We start from the raw sequence: 12,060 nt of genomic DNA, 5'->3' as shown, positions 1-12,060 counted from the left end.
GCTCAGTACAACAAACTTTTATTTTTTTTGCACACTTTGGCCGTGCACGTGTATAAAATACATACAAGACCAATGTTCCCATCCCCCTCGTTTTAAAGTGTTTAACAGAGGCCAGTAGAAAGAAAATATAATCACTTCACAATAAACTGGCAGGATTAAATGAAGAACGGAAATCAGAAGTCGTCACAGATTATAATTAACGTGCTGTAGAGGATGTTTGGAAGCACATAGAAGGGATCTTGTTGCCTTTAAAACGGGTTCAACTGATTTTCATATTGCTAATCCACGTGTGTTCATGAATCTCTCGGGAGTTTCCTTCAAATCTCGGCGTGCTATCCAGCAGCGGAGCGTGTGTGTGAGTGGGTTATCACATCCTCTACAGACGCTTTATGGCATTCAGTTAACGGGCGTACAAATACACTGTACACGGTTTTAAAACAACAGAGACAAGGAAATGAGTAATAATGCTGGAAGAAACCATACAGGACCAAAAAAATAACAGAGAAAAGACTCAAGTACCGGCGCCTAGAGGCTGGCTTGGTTCAGGTAGCGGGATGGACCCCACTGTGACGAGTATAAACAGAGTAAGGGTTGTTGTTTTCTTTGTGTGTGTGTGTCCGTGGTGGAGGAAGTGTAGCCCTTACAGCCGGACGCCCCGTCTCTGCCTCGTCACAGCTCGTCTCCGGTGTGACCCTGCTTGAAAGCGTCGCCTGTCAGTGCGTCCTGCGCCTCCTTCATGCCGGAGACGACTGAGTGGGACGGAGGGAGGAAAAGAAAACGCATCAGTCCCAGGTACATGATGGTAAGTTCTCAGCCCCCCAAAACTAATTCTTCCTATTGCAAACGAGTGAGTATCTTGACGTTAACAGACCCGTAGTCAAGTGAGTTTGAGGTGGGCGCCATTCACAGATGTCCCCAATAAAAACCCTAAAGGATCTCCTTGAACAAGTGTCTTCAATCTGACACGTGCAGTTTCTTTTCTCTCAGCTTATCGTTATCGTAAATGATTAAATAACGGCGGCTGTTACCTTGCTCTGCGCTGCTGTAGAAGTACTTGTAGTTGGGGTTCCCGTTTTTGTTGGTGATTTCAGGGTGAACTTTGCCGCTGGGATCTGTGAGGAAGAACAAGAGCAGTCAAGTATTAATATTTATTTAAAGTTACACTAGTTTATTTGTGCTGCCAACCTTCATGTCTGTTGTAACGTTTAGTTTATGTTTAAAATGCATCAGAAAGGTTTTAATTCAACTGGATGATCATTTTGGAGGACTGTCACGCTGTTGAACTGGACTGAATTAAATACATTTCTGTTATTTAGCCTAGCCCGCTGACTAAAACGTCAAAATAATAGAAACGTGTGCTGGTAAAACACAATACAATTCAACAGTACGACAAACCACAGCCTCCAAAATACAGTTATATGAGAATGCATTCATTTCACACTAGCGTACCTAATGAAGTGGCAGGCGAGTAGTTTTAATCTAAAGGACAGAACTGCTCCCAAACTGTTTTCATTATGAATTAACCTAAGACTTAAAGCAACAGGGTTCTGGGTTTTGAATCCAGCGTCCCGGCCTTTCTGAGTTTGCATGTTCCTCCCACAGTCGTAAGACGTACTTTACATGTTATCTGGTGGTATCGGTGTTTGCCTCTCTGTGTTAAACGTGATAAACTGGTGTCCGGGGTGCACCCCGCCTCTTGTCCAATGCCAGACGGATGCATGTTACCCTGTAAATTGAGGCTACACTTCCTCAGTGAATCTTTGCTGCTTTCCTCTCTCATCTAGTGATTTCCTGTCTCTCTCCATAAAGATGTAAAAAAGCCCCAAGAAAATATATATTCATTCATCTTCTGTAACCGCTTGTTCCTGTGAAGGGTCGCGGGGTCTGCTGGAGCCTATCCCAGCTGACATCGGGTACACCCTGGACAGGTCTCCAGTCTATCACAGGGCTAACACAGAGAGACAGACAATCATTCACACTCACACCTACGGCCAATTTAAAATCACCAATGAACCTAACCAGCATGTCTTTGGACGGTGGGAGGAAGCTGGAGTACCTGGAGAGAACCCACACAGACACAGGGAGAACATGCAAACTCAAAAACTGAAAGGCCCAGTCGGCCCATGGATTCAAACCCGGGACCTTCTTGCTGCGAGGCATCAGTGCTAACCACCATCCCACTGTGCTGCCCAGAAAATATATAATTTATTTTTAAAAGTCTGGGCTGGAATCTGCCAGCCGGGACTTTGTTTGCATTCAAATGTACATCTGTGTCAAGGCTTAAAGACCAAAAAAGTCTTAAAATATTCAACATACAATTAGGTACATCAAAGCAGAGCTGCAAATGTTCCTACCTGAGGACCTTTGACTGTCACTATTATCAAAATATTAAAACTGCTGAGTAGATTTATTGTCAGTTGGCTCCTGTAATGATTTTTAATTATCCAGGTCATGTTATATCTAGTAAAGACAACTTGCTGCTGCTTCGTGTTATTCGGTAAGCGCTCGACCAGTCTCTCCACAGGAATCTGAAAAGGTGTTTACACCACAAGAGCCTTGCCTCGCCTCCCCCCACCCTACCCCTCACCCTCGTACCGAGGAAAAGAATCCGAGGAATGTATCCGCCATCTGGGCTGTAGGCCTCGTCCTTCGGCTCCTCCTCGTCCTGTTCAAACAGGCGATAGCGGTTCAACCAATGTTTTAAAGCTTGATCGATTTAAATAAATAAATTAATTAATTAATTAATTAATAATAAGTAACAAGACGTGTCCTCACCTCCAGGTTGACCATTACGAAGTTGTGTGCCAGTTCAGCGATTTCCTTGGATTCAGCAAATTTGGGCTTCAGTGCTGATTGATAAAAAAAAAAAAAAATAACAGATCAGTTCATTATTATCCTGCCAGTGAGCTATGAAATTGAGAGAAATACTAATTATATATATGAGGTTGGAAGCTTGAAGTACACCAATCAGGCATAACATTATGACCACCTTCCTAATATTGTATAGGTCTCCCTTGTGCCTCATCAGAGAATGGACATGGTTCTTCTGAGGGTGTCCTTTAGACGTTTATTTCAATATATTTTCAGATTATAGTTACATAATGAACACAGCAGACTCTCAGCTGTAATTTGATGGTATTCACATCCAAATAGGAGGAAGGGTTTAGGAATTACAGCTCTTTAATATGCAGCCGCCCATGTCAGAAGTCCAATTACATTTCTTTCGTCTTAATTAAAAATGGTTTTAGTTCCTTCACATTTCCTCCAATCTGGACGTGAAAACCCTCGAATTAAAGCTGAGAGTCTGCACTTTCATTCTGTATTGCAATTGTAACTTCAGAATGTTTTGGTAAAATGTCAAAAAACTGTGACAGTTTCTAAAACCTTAAGAGCATTAAAGCCATTCTCCAGCAGGAAATGTGAAATATCTATCTATCTATGCCTTTATTTATCTGCTTCTAAATAATTTATTTGATTTCTAAAACAATCATAAGCCCTTTTTAATGACCGGGCATCCCGAGCCTCTTGGAAGGTGCCAACGTCATTTTACCTTTGCAGGCTCCACACCAGCTCTTGTGGATGATGACCATCATGGGCAGCCCGCTGTCAATCCAAACACATGAGAGCGCGGATCAGTGCCTGAACTAAACACACTCAGCAGCTCCTGCTCTATAAATAACTGACACCAACTCGTCAGTCTGCTCCGGTCTTTAGGGGAAATGCAGATGAGGGATGAGGGGGCTGGGGGGGTTCTTTAAGAGCTGCTCTCAGTCTCGGGAAGTGTTCGTAATGTTTCCTCTCACCTGGCCTCGGCCTCTTTCTTGCCATCGTCCAGCGTCCTCCAGTGGATGTTATCTCCAAATCCTGCCAGGAGAAGGAATCAGGGAGCACACCAGCATTGTGTTACTTTGGTTTTATGTTTCAGGCAGCAGGGTGGGTCTGGCCTAAATACACAATCAGCAGAAAGAGCTGATAGCAGTCTGTGGCGAACGTGACTGAATGGAAGTAATTCAATATCAGCCTGCTCCGTCACCTGTAAATACGTATCAACTAGAGCCTCAATTATTAGTTCTAAAGTAAATTCATGAATCATTTTAATAACTGAATAACGGTCCAAGCTGTTTTAAACAAAGCTTTCACTGATTCAAATGTCAAATGTGACAATTTGAGGCATTTTATGTGCATCACATTGATCTGCAGGATAACGTCACAGGCATTTTTTGGCATTTTCTAATGTTTTATTTAATAAATAAAAAGCAGGTTCAATGATCCAGCTTTCAGATTTCAGTTATTATTTATGTTGTTACAGTCTTTGTGTGTTAATCAGCACCTGAAAAGGACATTTCCCAGTGCAGACATACATATACGTTCATAAAAAGTAATTTTTTTTTCTAATTTATGTAGTTCTGGTGTAAACAACTGAGGTATGTAATTAATTGATGTAATTAGAACAAAAAAAGACTTGAATGCAAAGAAAATTACATCTCCACTAAAGGTAAAGGACAATTAAATGTCATCTCAGTTGTTAAAATATAATTTAATTTACTGTTTCCATTTTAAAAGTGTAATACCCGCTTTAATTTCCACAATATATGTATAACAGATAATCCTACAGCTGATCATGAGCTGCAGTGTAAGGATACTGCCATCATCTTACGACACGACTGCATCATTGTTTAATGTTCTGCAAGAACACTTCTCAAAAGAGGCATGTTAATTCCTGACTGTACTGTCTATTTTGTTTTGTTTTTATTTTCAGATTTAAATAGATTAAAGAGTATAATATGATCCTATTCCCAGGGAAATACGGGGATTTCACAGTCTGTCTTTCATGTAGAGTTTCAGCCTGTCAACTATGTTCACAGTCGGTTCATCGTAAAAGTTAACCTTTGATCAAAACTCAAATATAGTCTCGTTGTACCTGCTCCGGCGTGAGGAGTTGCTGCTTTCCTCTGTTTAATGTCAAAATAAAAAAGAATTTATTTGTTGTTGTTTTTTTGACCAAACTTAAAAATGACCTTGAGCTGCTGCAAGATGTCACAGGCATTAAAAACTGTTTACGTACATCAAATTAAAAGATCAACTTAGTAATTCTAATTATAATAGAAAAAAAAAAATGAACTTGCAACCATTAACGCTAATATTTACCATTAGTAATCTATTTCTGTGTTTATAAAGTTTTTCTGTGCAGGTTTTTCAGTCAATAAGTCACATTAATGCACCTTTATACCATATTAATTGCATTATGTATCCCTTGCACATCAGTTAATGTGTGCATATATTATTTTTACTTTATATTAAAGTGTCTCTTGAGGATCTTTGGCACAAACACTTCCTTGTAGGTGAGAGCAATTTTCAGTTTTCTGAATAAAATCTGCAGAAATCATTAAATTTAAAGGGATTTTAGCAGCTAAAATGAAAACATGTAAATAAATTATATATTACTTGTCTGACAAAGAGACAGTCCGTCTTCACTGAAGTAAACACTTGTCCAGGACACAGACTTCATGTTCCAGGATGCTGACACAAAGACAGCTAGCTCTCCTCTATCAATGAAAGCTACACACACACACATTTCCTGCTTAAAATCACAACATTTCCTCTCATTATAAACTCACCTTTCGCACTGGCGGCTCCGACGACCTCTTGAAAACAAGACAGCGACACTAAAACATGCAAAAACGAGAAAATGGCGAGGTTGGCTAAAGATGTTTGCATTTTGGCTGGCTTTTTCCCTTCTACTGTAGCTAGCAGGTAATGGCAGTGACTCCTCGATAACCGGCTACCCGGAAGTTCAAGCGTTACATTCCACAATAAAAGTCCCACTCATGAAGTTGGAATAGGCGTTGCGCGTCTGGGCATGCGCGCCCGTGCGTCCTCCTCGTCCCATTGGCCGGCAGGGGCTGTTCTCTTGACGTCACATCCACAAAACCGCGTGCTCCCCTCTGCAGTGTCTGATGGTCAAGTTAGACAGCGAACTGTTGATACGAGACCGGAAATGCGCACGAAAACACAAATTTAAAAGCCCCCAAATATTTGTAATAAAAAACAAATCAAAGAATTCACGCGTGAATTCAATTCCAAATATATGTTAGCTCATGTTTCATTTTATTATTTTGCTATTTTCCACAATTTAGTTAAAAAATGTTGCGTTATTGTTGTTTTGAAGATTTTATTATGGAAATCTAGATCGGAAGTGATGCTCATTGCTGCTGTCTTGTCGCTAGTTTAAGCTGTGCTGCTTCATTAGTAGCAAGAGCAGCTCAACGGACTGACAGATAGAACCTTATAACAGGTAAGAAATAATAATAATTACAGTCTGTCGTGGAGTTCAGAGCCCATTTCGTTTACCGTTTGTTTTTAACTTAGCTGTCGGCGTGGCTAAGCGCAAAAAAACTAAATTCGTTTAGCTTGTTTCTTCAGCCGCAATGCTAGCAATAGCACAGTTAGCCTGCTAGTTAGCCACTAGCTACTGTGACTGCACGTTAGACGCATATGTCATTCTAAAATTACTCATTCTACATAATTTTCGTTATTATATTTAGATTGTGTTGGTCATTGTTCTTGGTAATTTCTGTTTAACTGTCAGCGGATGCGTTATCAGCCCGTTAGCTCATTGCCTGTGTTTAAAGATGAGGATTATCGCAGCAATTATTGCCCAAGTTTGACTATAACCACATGCGACTCTTTAAACTGCCTGTTGTTTTGTGAACAATGGAAACATGTATTTTTTTTTATTTATTTATTTTGCATATAATGAATAATAATTAAGTAATGTTAAATATGTGTTGTTGTTTTTTTTAATCCAAACAGAACACTATGAATCAAGAGAAGCTTGCCAAACTTCAAGCTCAGGTCCGGATAGGTGGAAAGGTAAAGTCCAGCACTATTACTTCTCTTGTCCTTTGTTATTGGACATGTTCTGTGCACGGTTGTTGTTTTTGCCCTGTTGTTTGTTCAGTTGTGGCTCATTTTAAGGACTCTGATGGCATTCAGCATCTGCCAGGTCTTTCCTCCTGACCTCAGCATTCCCTTTATGGGGGTAAAGCATTGGGCCCCTTCCTCTGTGGCCTCTGTGGCTTTGTTCAGTTTTACTGTGAGGTTTCTCAGTCAAGCACTAGGTGGCGTTATTTGTTGTTTTTGCTGAGAGAGGCCTTGTGCTTCCTCTCCTAGACTGCACCACACTGACATTCTCAAATACAATCAAATATACTTTACTGGTACTTTACCAGAACTGACAAGAAGATGGGCCCGCACAGTGTGTCGCTTCAGATGAGAGTTTCAGGCATGAGGCGTATGTGAGTGAGAATTAGGCATGTCCTGATCGGCCAATCCAGACGTCAAAGCTGCCAAAAGTCACTGCAAAAATCTCATGACTAAACATGTCTGCTGAGTGCAAGTCAGTCAGACTATTAGCTTGATTCAACACCTAATTACAAAACGGTACTTTCAGTACTTTCAGACAAAGACTGCACCGAAAAAACAACAAACACTCCTCGGGACGGCGTCATGGCTAAAATATCACAGAGTTAATGGCATAGGCATATGATGACCGGCCTATTTCTGTAGTAGCAGACAGCTTTTATGAATCTCCAGGGGAGAAACTTTTGTTTAAGATCAGATTGAGAGTCGGAGTAAGTGATTGGGGGGCAAAAATACTTGATCAGGACATCCCTATTTGAAATTGATGGTATGCAAGGTTTTTTACACAAGTAGAAACATCTTATGAAAGAAAAATGTACACTATTGTAAAATAATCCACTCAAATGAGCTATGCAAGGCAACCCGGGGAGCAGTTTGGCAGGTTTTAGGTGCTTGCCCAAGGCAGAACCAAAGGGCAGAGCTTTATCTCTAATCACTAGTGTCTTTAAACAAATTAACACTAGAACACTTTACTTTATTGCCCCTTGTAGAAAGTGTCCCATCATTTAGCCATGATATACTGAATACGTTTCATTTAGACGTTGAACCAGTCTTCCAAGTAGCTTCTTCAGTTCTGAATGACCGGCAGGGAGGAGAACTCCTGAAATGTGCTCAAGAAACCATTAGTCCAGTTTATTTTCTTGCGTTTGCACACAGATCACCACAAGTGTCGTCTATAAAACTGAATACATGATGATGCCCAAGATAGGACGCGAAAGGGGTGACCTGGTGGTATTTAACTGTGTTTGACATTCTGGTTCACTGAAGTTTTCTAATCCCTTCTCCGGCTCCGGCACCTGTTCTCTCCTCAGGGAACGGCCCGCAGGAAGAAAAAGGTTGTTCACAAAACGGCAACAGCTGACGACAAGAAACTCCAGGGCTCGCTGAAGAAACTGGCTGTGAACAACATCGCGGGAATAGAGGAGGTGAGCTATCAAAGGAAAGCTAATGTCACCGTTGTGAGATGTTTTGATTCATTTTTTTCGTCTGATAATACTAAATATTTGATCACTGTCATGAGGAATGATAAAAGACAGGCAGCACTGAAGTTAAGGTTGAAGGTTGTGGTTTTCAAATAGCTGAGGCTGCTGTTGATTCAACTGTGTATTTATTTTGGAGGCTGTGGTTTGTAGTACCGATGAATTGTATTGTGTTGTACTGACAAAGGTTTCTATTATTTTTCACAACCACCATTTTAGTCAGTGGACTAAGCTAAACAACAGAAACACTTTAGTGTTTAATTTAGTCCAGTCTGAGAGGACCACAAACTACATCCTCTATAATGATCATACAATAGAATTACCACCTTTCTGACACTGTTTCAACATAAAGATCATTATAACCTTCATGAAGCTAAGATTTAGTGCAGGACTTTTATATTAGAATATGGGTTTTCATTTGTTTACCCAATAAACTTGAGTTCTAGCAGCTGTAAAACAAATACAAAAGATCAGGCAAATGCATCCAGATGACATTTCTAATCAGTATAGAGTCTCATCCAGTGTCTGTGGCTGTATTTTTTTTTCCTCTCAGGTCAACATGATAAAAGACGACGGGTCGGTGATCCACTTCAACAACCCCAAAGTCCAGGCGTCTCTGTCGGCCAACACCTTCGCCATCACGGGCCACGCCGAGACCAAACAGCTGACAGAGATGCTGCCGGGTATCCTGAGCCAGCTGGGAGCCGACAGCCTCACCAGCCTGCGCAAGCTGGCCGAGCAGTTCCCACGGCAATGTGAGTACACAAAGGCACACACCCAGGCTTAAACACCGCCCCGAACTCAGGGTTCCCAGTAGCCCTGTGTATACTCAAGATGAGAGATGTTCAAATCGGATCATTTTATAAATATTTAGATGAGATAAAAGTGTAGAATAGTGAGAAAAGACAATTTGAACCCACTTAAAACACAGCAAAATACCCTGTCTTCTACATGTGTGTGTTCTTACGCAGATTTTTTTTGTGACAGGTTTGTGCAACATTGTTTGCTTTAGAATCTGTGGGGATTAGATTTCTTTAAACGTGACCTTAAGAAAACCGGTTGTAGCAGCGAGGAGAACGGAGCGAACGAGAAGCGTGTCGAAAGAGCAGACAGGAAGAATGTGAGCATTCAGAGAGCAGAGACTGGCTGTCCATAACTCTGCAGATAAATTCAGTCCAGCGCGCCGCCCGAGCATCTAGATGATTCAGTTTGAAGCGGCTGGCCTTGATGTCAGCCGGCGGAGTAAACACAGGAGATCAGAGCAGCTTTTCCACTTGGAAACACAACTAATCAGGTTAGGGAAAGACTGTCTAAAAACTGTCTCAACACAAGGTGCTTTTTGACTGCAGACGTTTGTGGAGTTGTAAAGGAATTACAGGTGTTCACGTTTTAATTTTTCTAAGCAGAACAAGAGAAATTACACATTATTAAGAGGCTGTGTGGAAGAACTTGACTTTTTTTTGACTCGGTTAAAAAATATGTGGAGTTTAATAGAAGACTTTGGTTAGATTCCTCCTTATTATACACTGACTGGCCACATTATTAGGTACATCTTGGTAGTGTAGATTCAACAAGGTGCTGGACTCTTCCCTTACAGAGTTCGCTCCGTAATGAAACGATAACATCACCCAGTTGCTGCAGATTAGTCTACACTACATCCATGAAGTAAAAGTCGCCCTCTGCCACATCCCAGGTCTGTGAACTCATCGTCATGTTTGAGAAACCAGTCTGAAACGGTTTGGATGGGTCCATGCTTTAACGCTTACACCTGAATATCGCAGCAGAAATCGAGACTCATCAGACTAGGCAACGTTTTTCCAGTCTTCTATTGTCCAGTTCAGGCGAAGTTCAGTTTCCTGTCCTCAGCTGAGTGGCACAAAGAGTGTGATCTTACGCTGCTCTGGCCCATCGTCTTCAAGATTTGACATGTAGTGCGTTCAGAGATGCTCCTCTCCAAACCTCGGTTGTAACAAGTGATTGTTTGAGTTACTGTTGCCTTTCCGTCAGCTCCAGCCAGTCTGGACTTGTCTTCTCGGACCTCTGGCATCAAAAAAGTTTCTGACATTCTCAGACCAGCCACGTTCACTTAAATCACCTTTCTCAGTCTGACCTTCAGCAGATTGTCCCGATCATGTCCACATGTTTAAATGCACTGAGCTGCTTCCATGTACCTAATAAGGTTGCCAGTAAAACAATATTAAGTTTTGAATATCTATTTTTGAACAGCAATGGAAATGAAGGCAGTCAAGGAGGAAAATGAAGAAGAGGAGGACGATGATGTACCAGGTATAAAGATCTTTATTCTCTGTCAGAAATGACTGTGTCACCATTTTATCTGACACTTTAAATGACAGTTCAATCAGTATTGATGTGATGTGAAAATATGATTAATTCACTTCTTATTGCTTCGACCAAACCTGATCTTCTTTCTTGTTTCTCGTCTCACAGATCTCGTGGAGAACTTTGACGAAGCCTCAAAGAACGAAGCAAACTGATGAGTCCTTCAGTCCTCCTCCCCCCCCCTTCAGTCAACCGTTTTTAATTTTTTACCTCTTTTGGACTCACAAAGGGCATTTTCCTCTTGTGGGGAAACGGTTGTTTAAGGTGCAGTGCATCATCTCCAGAGAGCCTCTTCAGTTTAACCCGCCACAACAGCAGCAACATCCAGATAGGTTTTGATTTCAGCAGGCGGTCATATTATGGACACACCGAGAAACAAGGATCTGTACGACTCTTGCCACCCAAAGGACTCAAACTCCTTTAGAAATGAGCTTCACATATAATGAAACGGGGCTAGTATTTAAGAGATTGTTTATTAAATTACAATAAATGATTCACCTAACGTTATAGTGGTGACTATGACTTTAATAAAAGGTTTTTGGGCTATTCATGTTTCTCTTTATTTACCGATTTGTTTTAGCTGCTGGAATAAGTAAACATTTATAACATTATAGTATTCTCCCACATGTCTACTACAGTTAGCAGTTTTAAAGACGTGGGCTACGCCTTTATTTGTCACGTTTTTGTAACCGATGGTTTATTATTTTATAAGTGGAATAAACAGATGAGCCTAAAATGTCGTCCTTGAATCCATGTGGCCTCGTGTTTAAAAGATTAAAGGGAAAATAATTATTAAAAATTATATTTAAATTAGTCAAAATAAGAGTAAACAATTAGCTTTCTGCTGAAACTCACAAAAGTGAAGTAAACAATATTATAACGTCACTTTTATTTGGATATTAAAAGTTTTATGGGTATTAATTTAATTAATAATGAATATAACTCAGTATTTATCTTCTCTTTAGTCTTTGTTAATACTAGGAGTGGTTTCTGTGAGTGAGGGGTTTGGGTGGGCTGCTTCATTGATCACCTCTGACGCTCCTGTGCTGCTGCATCGCGCTGATCAGTGGCTCCGCTGCTGTCATTGGGCGGACAAGGTTACCGGAGATGAACGAGCCATTTTGGCTCCGCACGGCGTCGTGAGAGCCCCCCGGGACGGATCTGCGGACCCGCCCCGGGCGCTTTTCACACCACCTCCCACCCGGTTTGAGCCAAAATGTCCCTGCTGCTGCTGCTACTGCTTCTGCTGCTGCTTCTACGGCTGTAGCAGGCAGCTGAGCGGTCCGAGCCGCGTCCAGTTTGACAGAAACAACTGGAT

At 41.2% G+C, this 12,060-nt stretch overlaps 2 protein-coding genes across 2 annotated transcripts; one reads left to right on the top strand and one right to left on the bottom strand.

Annotated features, from left to right (window-relative positions):
- Window position 1: 1 nt before the first annotated feature.
- Window positions 2-5,798, bottom strand: txndc12 (thioredoxin domain containing 12 (endoplasmic reticulum)). The gene is made up of 7 exons (XM_084547156.1): window positions 5,619-5,798; window positions 3,804-3,864; window positions 3,551-3,603; window positions 2,776-2,849; window positions 2,596-2,665; window positions 1,029-1,112; window positions 2-749 (listed from the first exon to the last, which is right to left on the bottom strand). Exons 1-7 carry the CDS (start codon window positions 5,716-5,718, stop codon window positions 670-672), a joined length of 522 nt encoding a protein of 173 aa, XP_084403282.1. The 5' UTR covers window positions 5,719-5,798; the 3' UTR covers window positions 2-669.
- Window positions 5,799-6,215: 417 nt separating this feature from the next.
- LOC311489372 (transcription factor BTF3 homolog 4-like) lies at window positions 6,216-11,482 on the top strand. Its single transcript, XM_084546439.1, has 6 exons — window positions 6,216-6,295; window positions 6,814-6,873; window positions 8,235-8,348; window positions 8,956-9,157; window positions 10,629-10,688; window positions 10,851-11,482. Exons 2-6 carry the CDS (start codon window positions 6,820-6,822, stop codon window positions 10,895-10,897), a joined length of 477 nt encoding a protein of 158 aa, XP_084402565.1. The 5' UTR covers window positions 6,216-6,295; window positions 6,814-6,819; the 3' UTR covers window positions 10,898-11,482.
- Window positions 11,483-12,060: the final 578 nt, after the last annotated feature.

This window comes from Chelon labrosus (genome assembly GCF_963514085.1).
Source record: "Chelon labrosus genome assembly, chromosome: 6".
Classification (NCBI taxonomy): domain Eukaryota; kingdom Metazoa; phylum Chordata; class Actinopteri; order Mugiliformes; family Mugilidae; genus Chelon; species Chelon labrosus.
This window is presented reverse-complemented; position numbering and strand designations above follow the sequence as displayed.

Excerpts from the sequence above, each read along its gene's own strand:
- LOC311489372 (XM_084546439.1), top strand. The coding sequence starts at position 6,820 with ATGAATCAAGAGAAGCTTGCCAAACTTCAAGCTCAGGTCCGGATAGGT. Across the intron at positions 6,874-8,234 it reads AGGTCCGGATAGGTGGAAAG|GGAACGGCCCGCAGGAAGAA; the intron begins GTAAAGTCCAGC and ends TTCTCTCCTCAG. Across the intron at positions 9,158-10,628 it reads CGAGCAGTTCCCACGGCAAT|CAATGGAAATGAAGGCAGTC; the intron begins GTGAGTACACAA and ends ATTTTTGAACAG.
- txndc12 (XM_084547156.1), bottom strand. The coding sequence starts at position 5,718 with ATGCAAACATCTTTAGCCAACCTCGCCATTTTCTCGTTTTTGCATGTT. Across the intron at positions 3,604-3,803 it reads AAGAAAGAGGCCGAGGCCAG|CGGGCTGCCCATGATGGTCA; the intron begins GTGAGAGGAAAC and ends TTGGATTGACAG. Across the intron at positions 1,113-2,595 it reads TCCTCGGATTCTTTTCCTCG|ATCCCAGCGGCAAAGTTCAC; the intron begins GTACGAGGGTGA and ends TCTTCCTCACAG.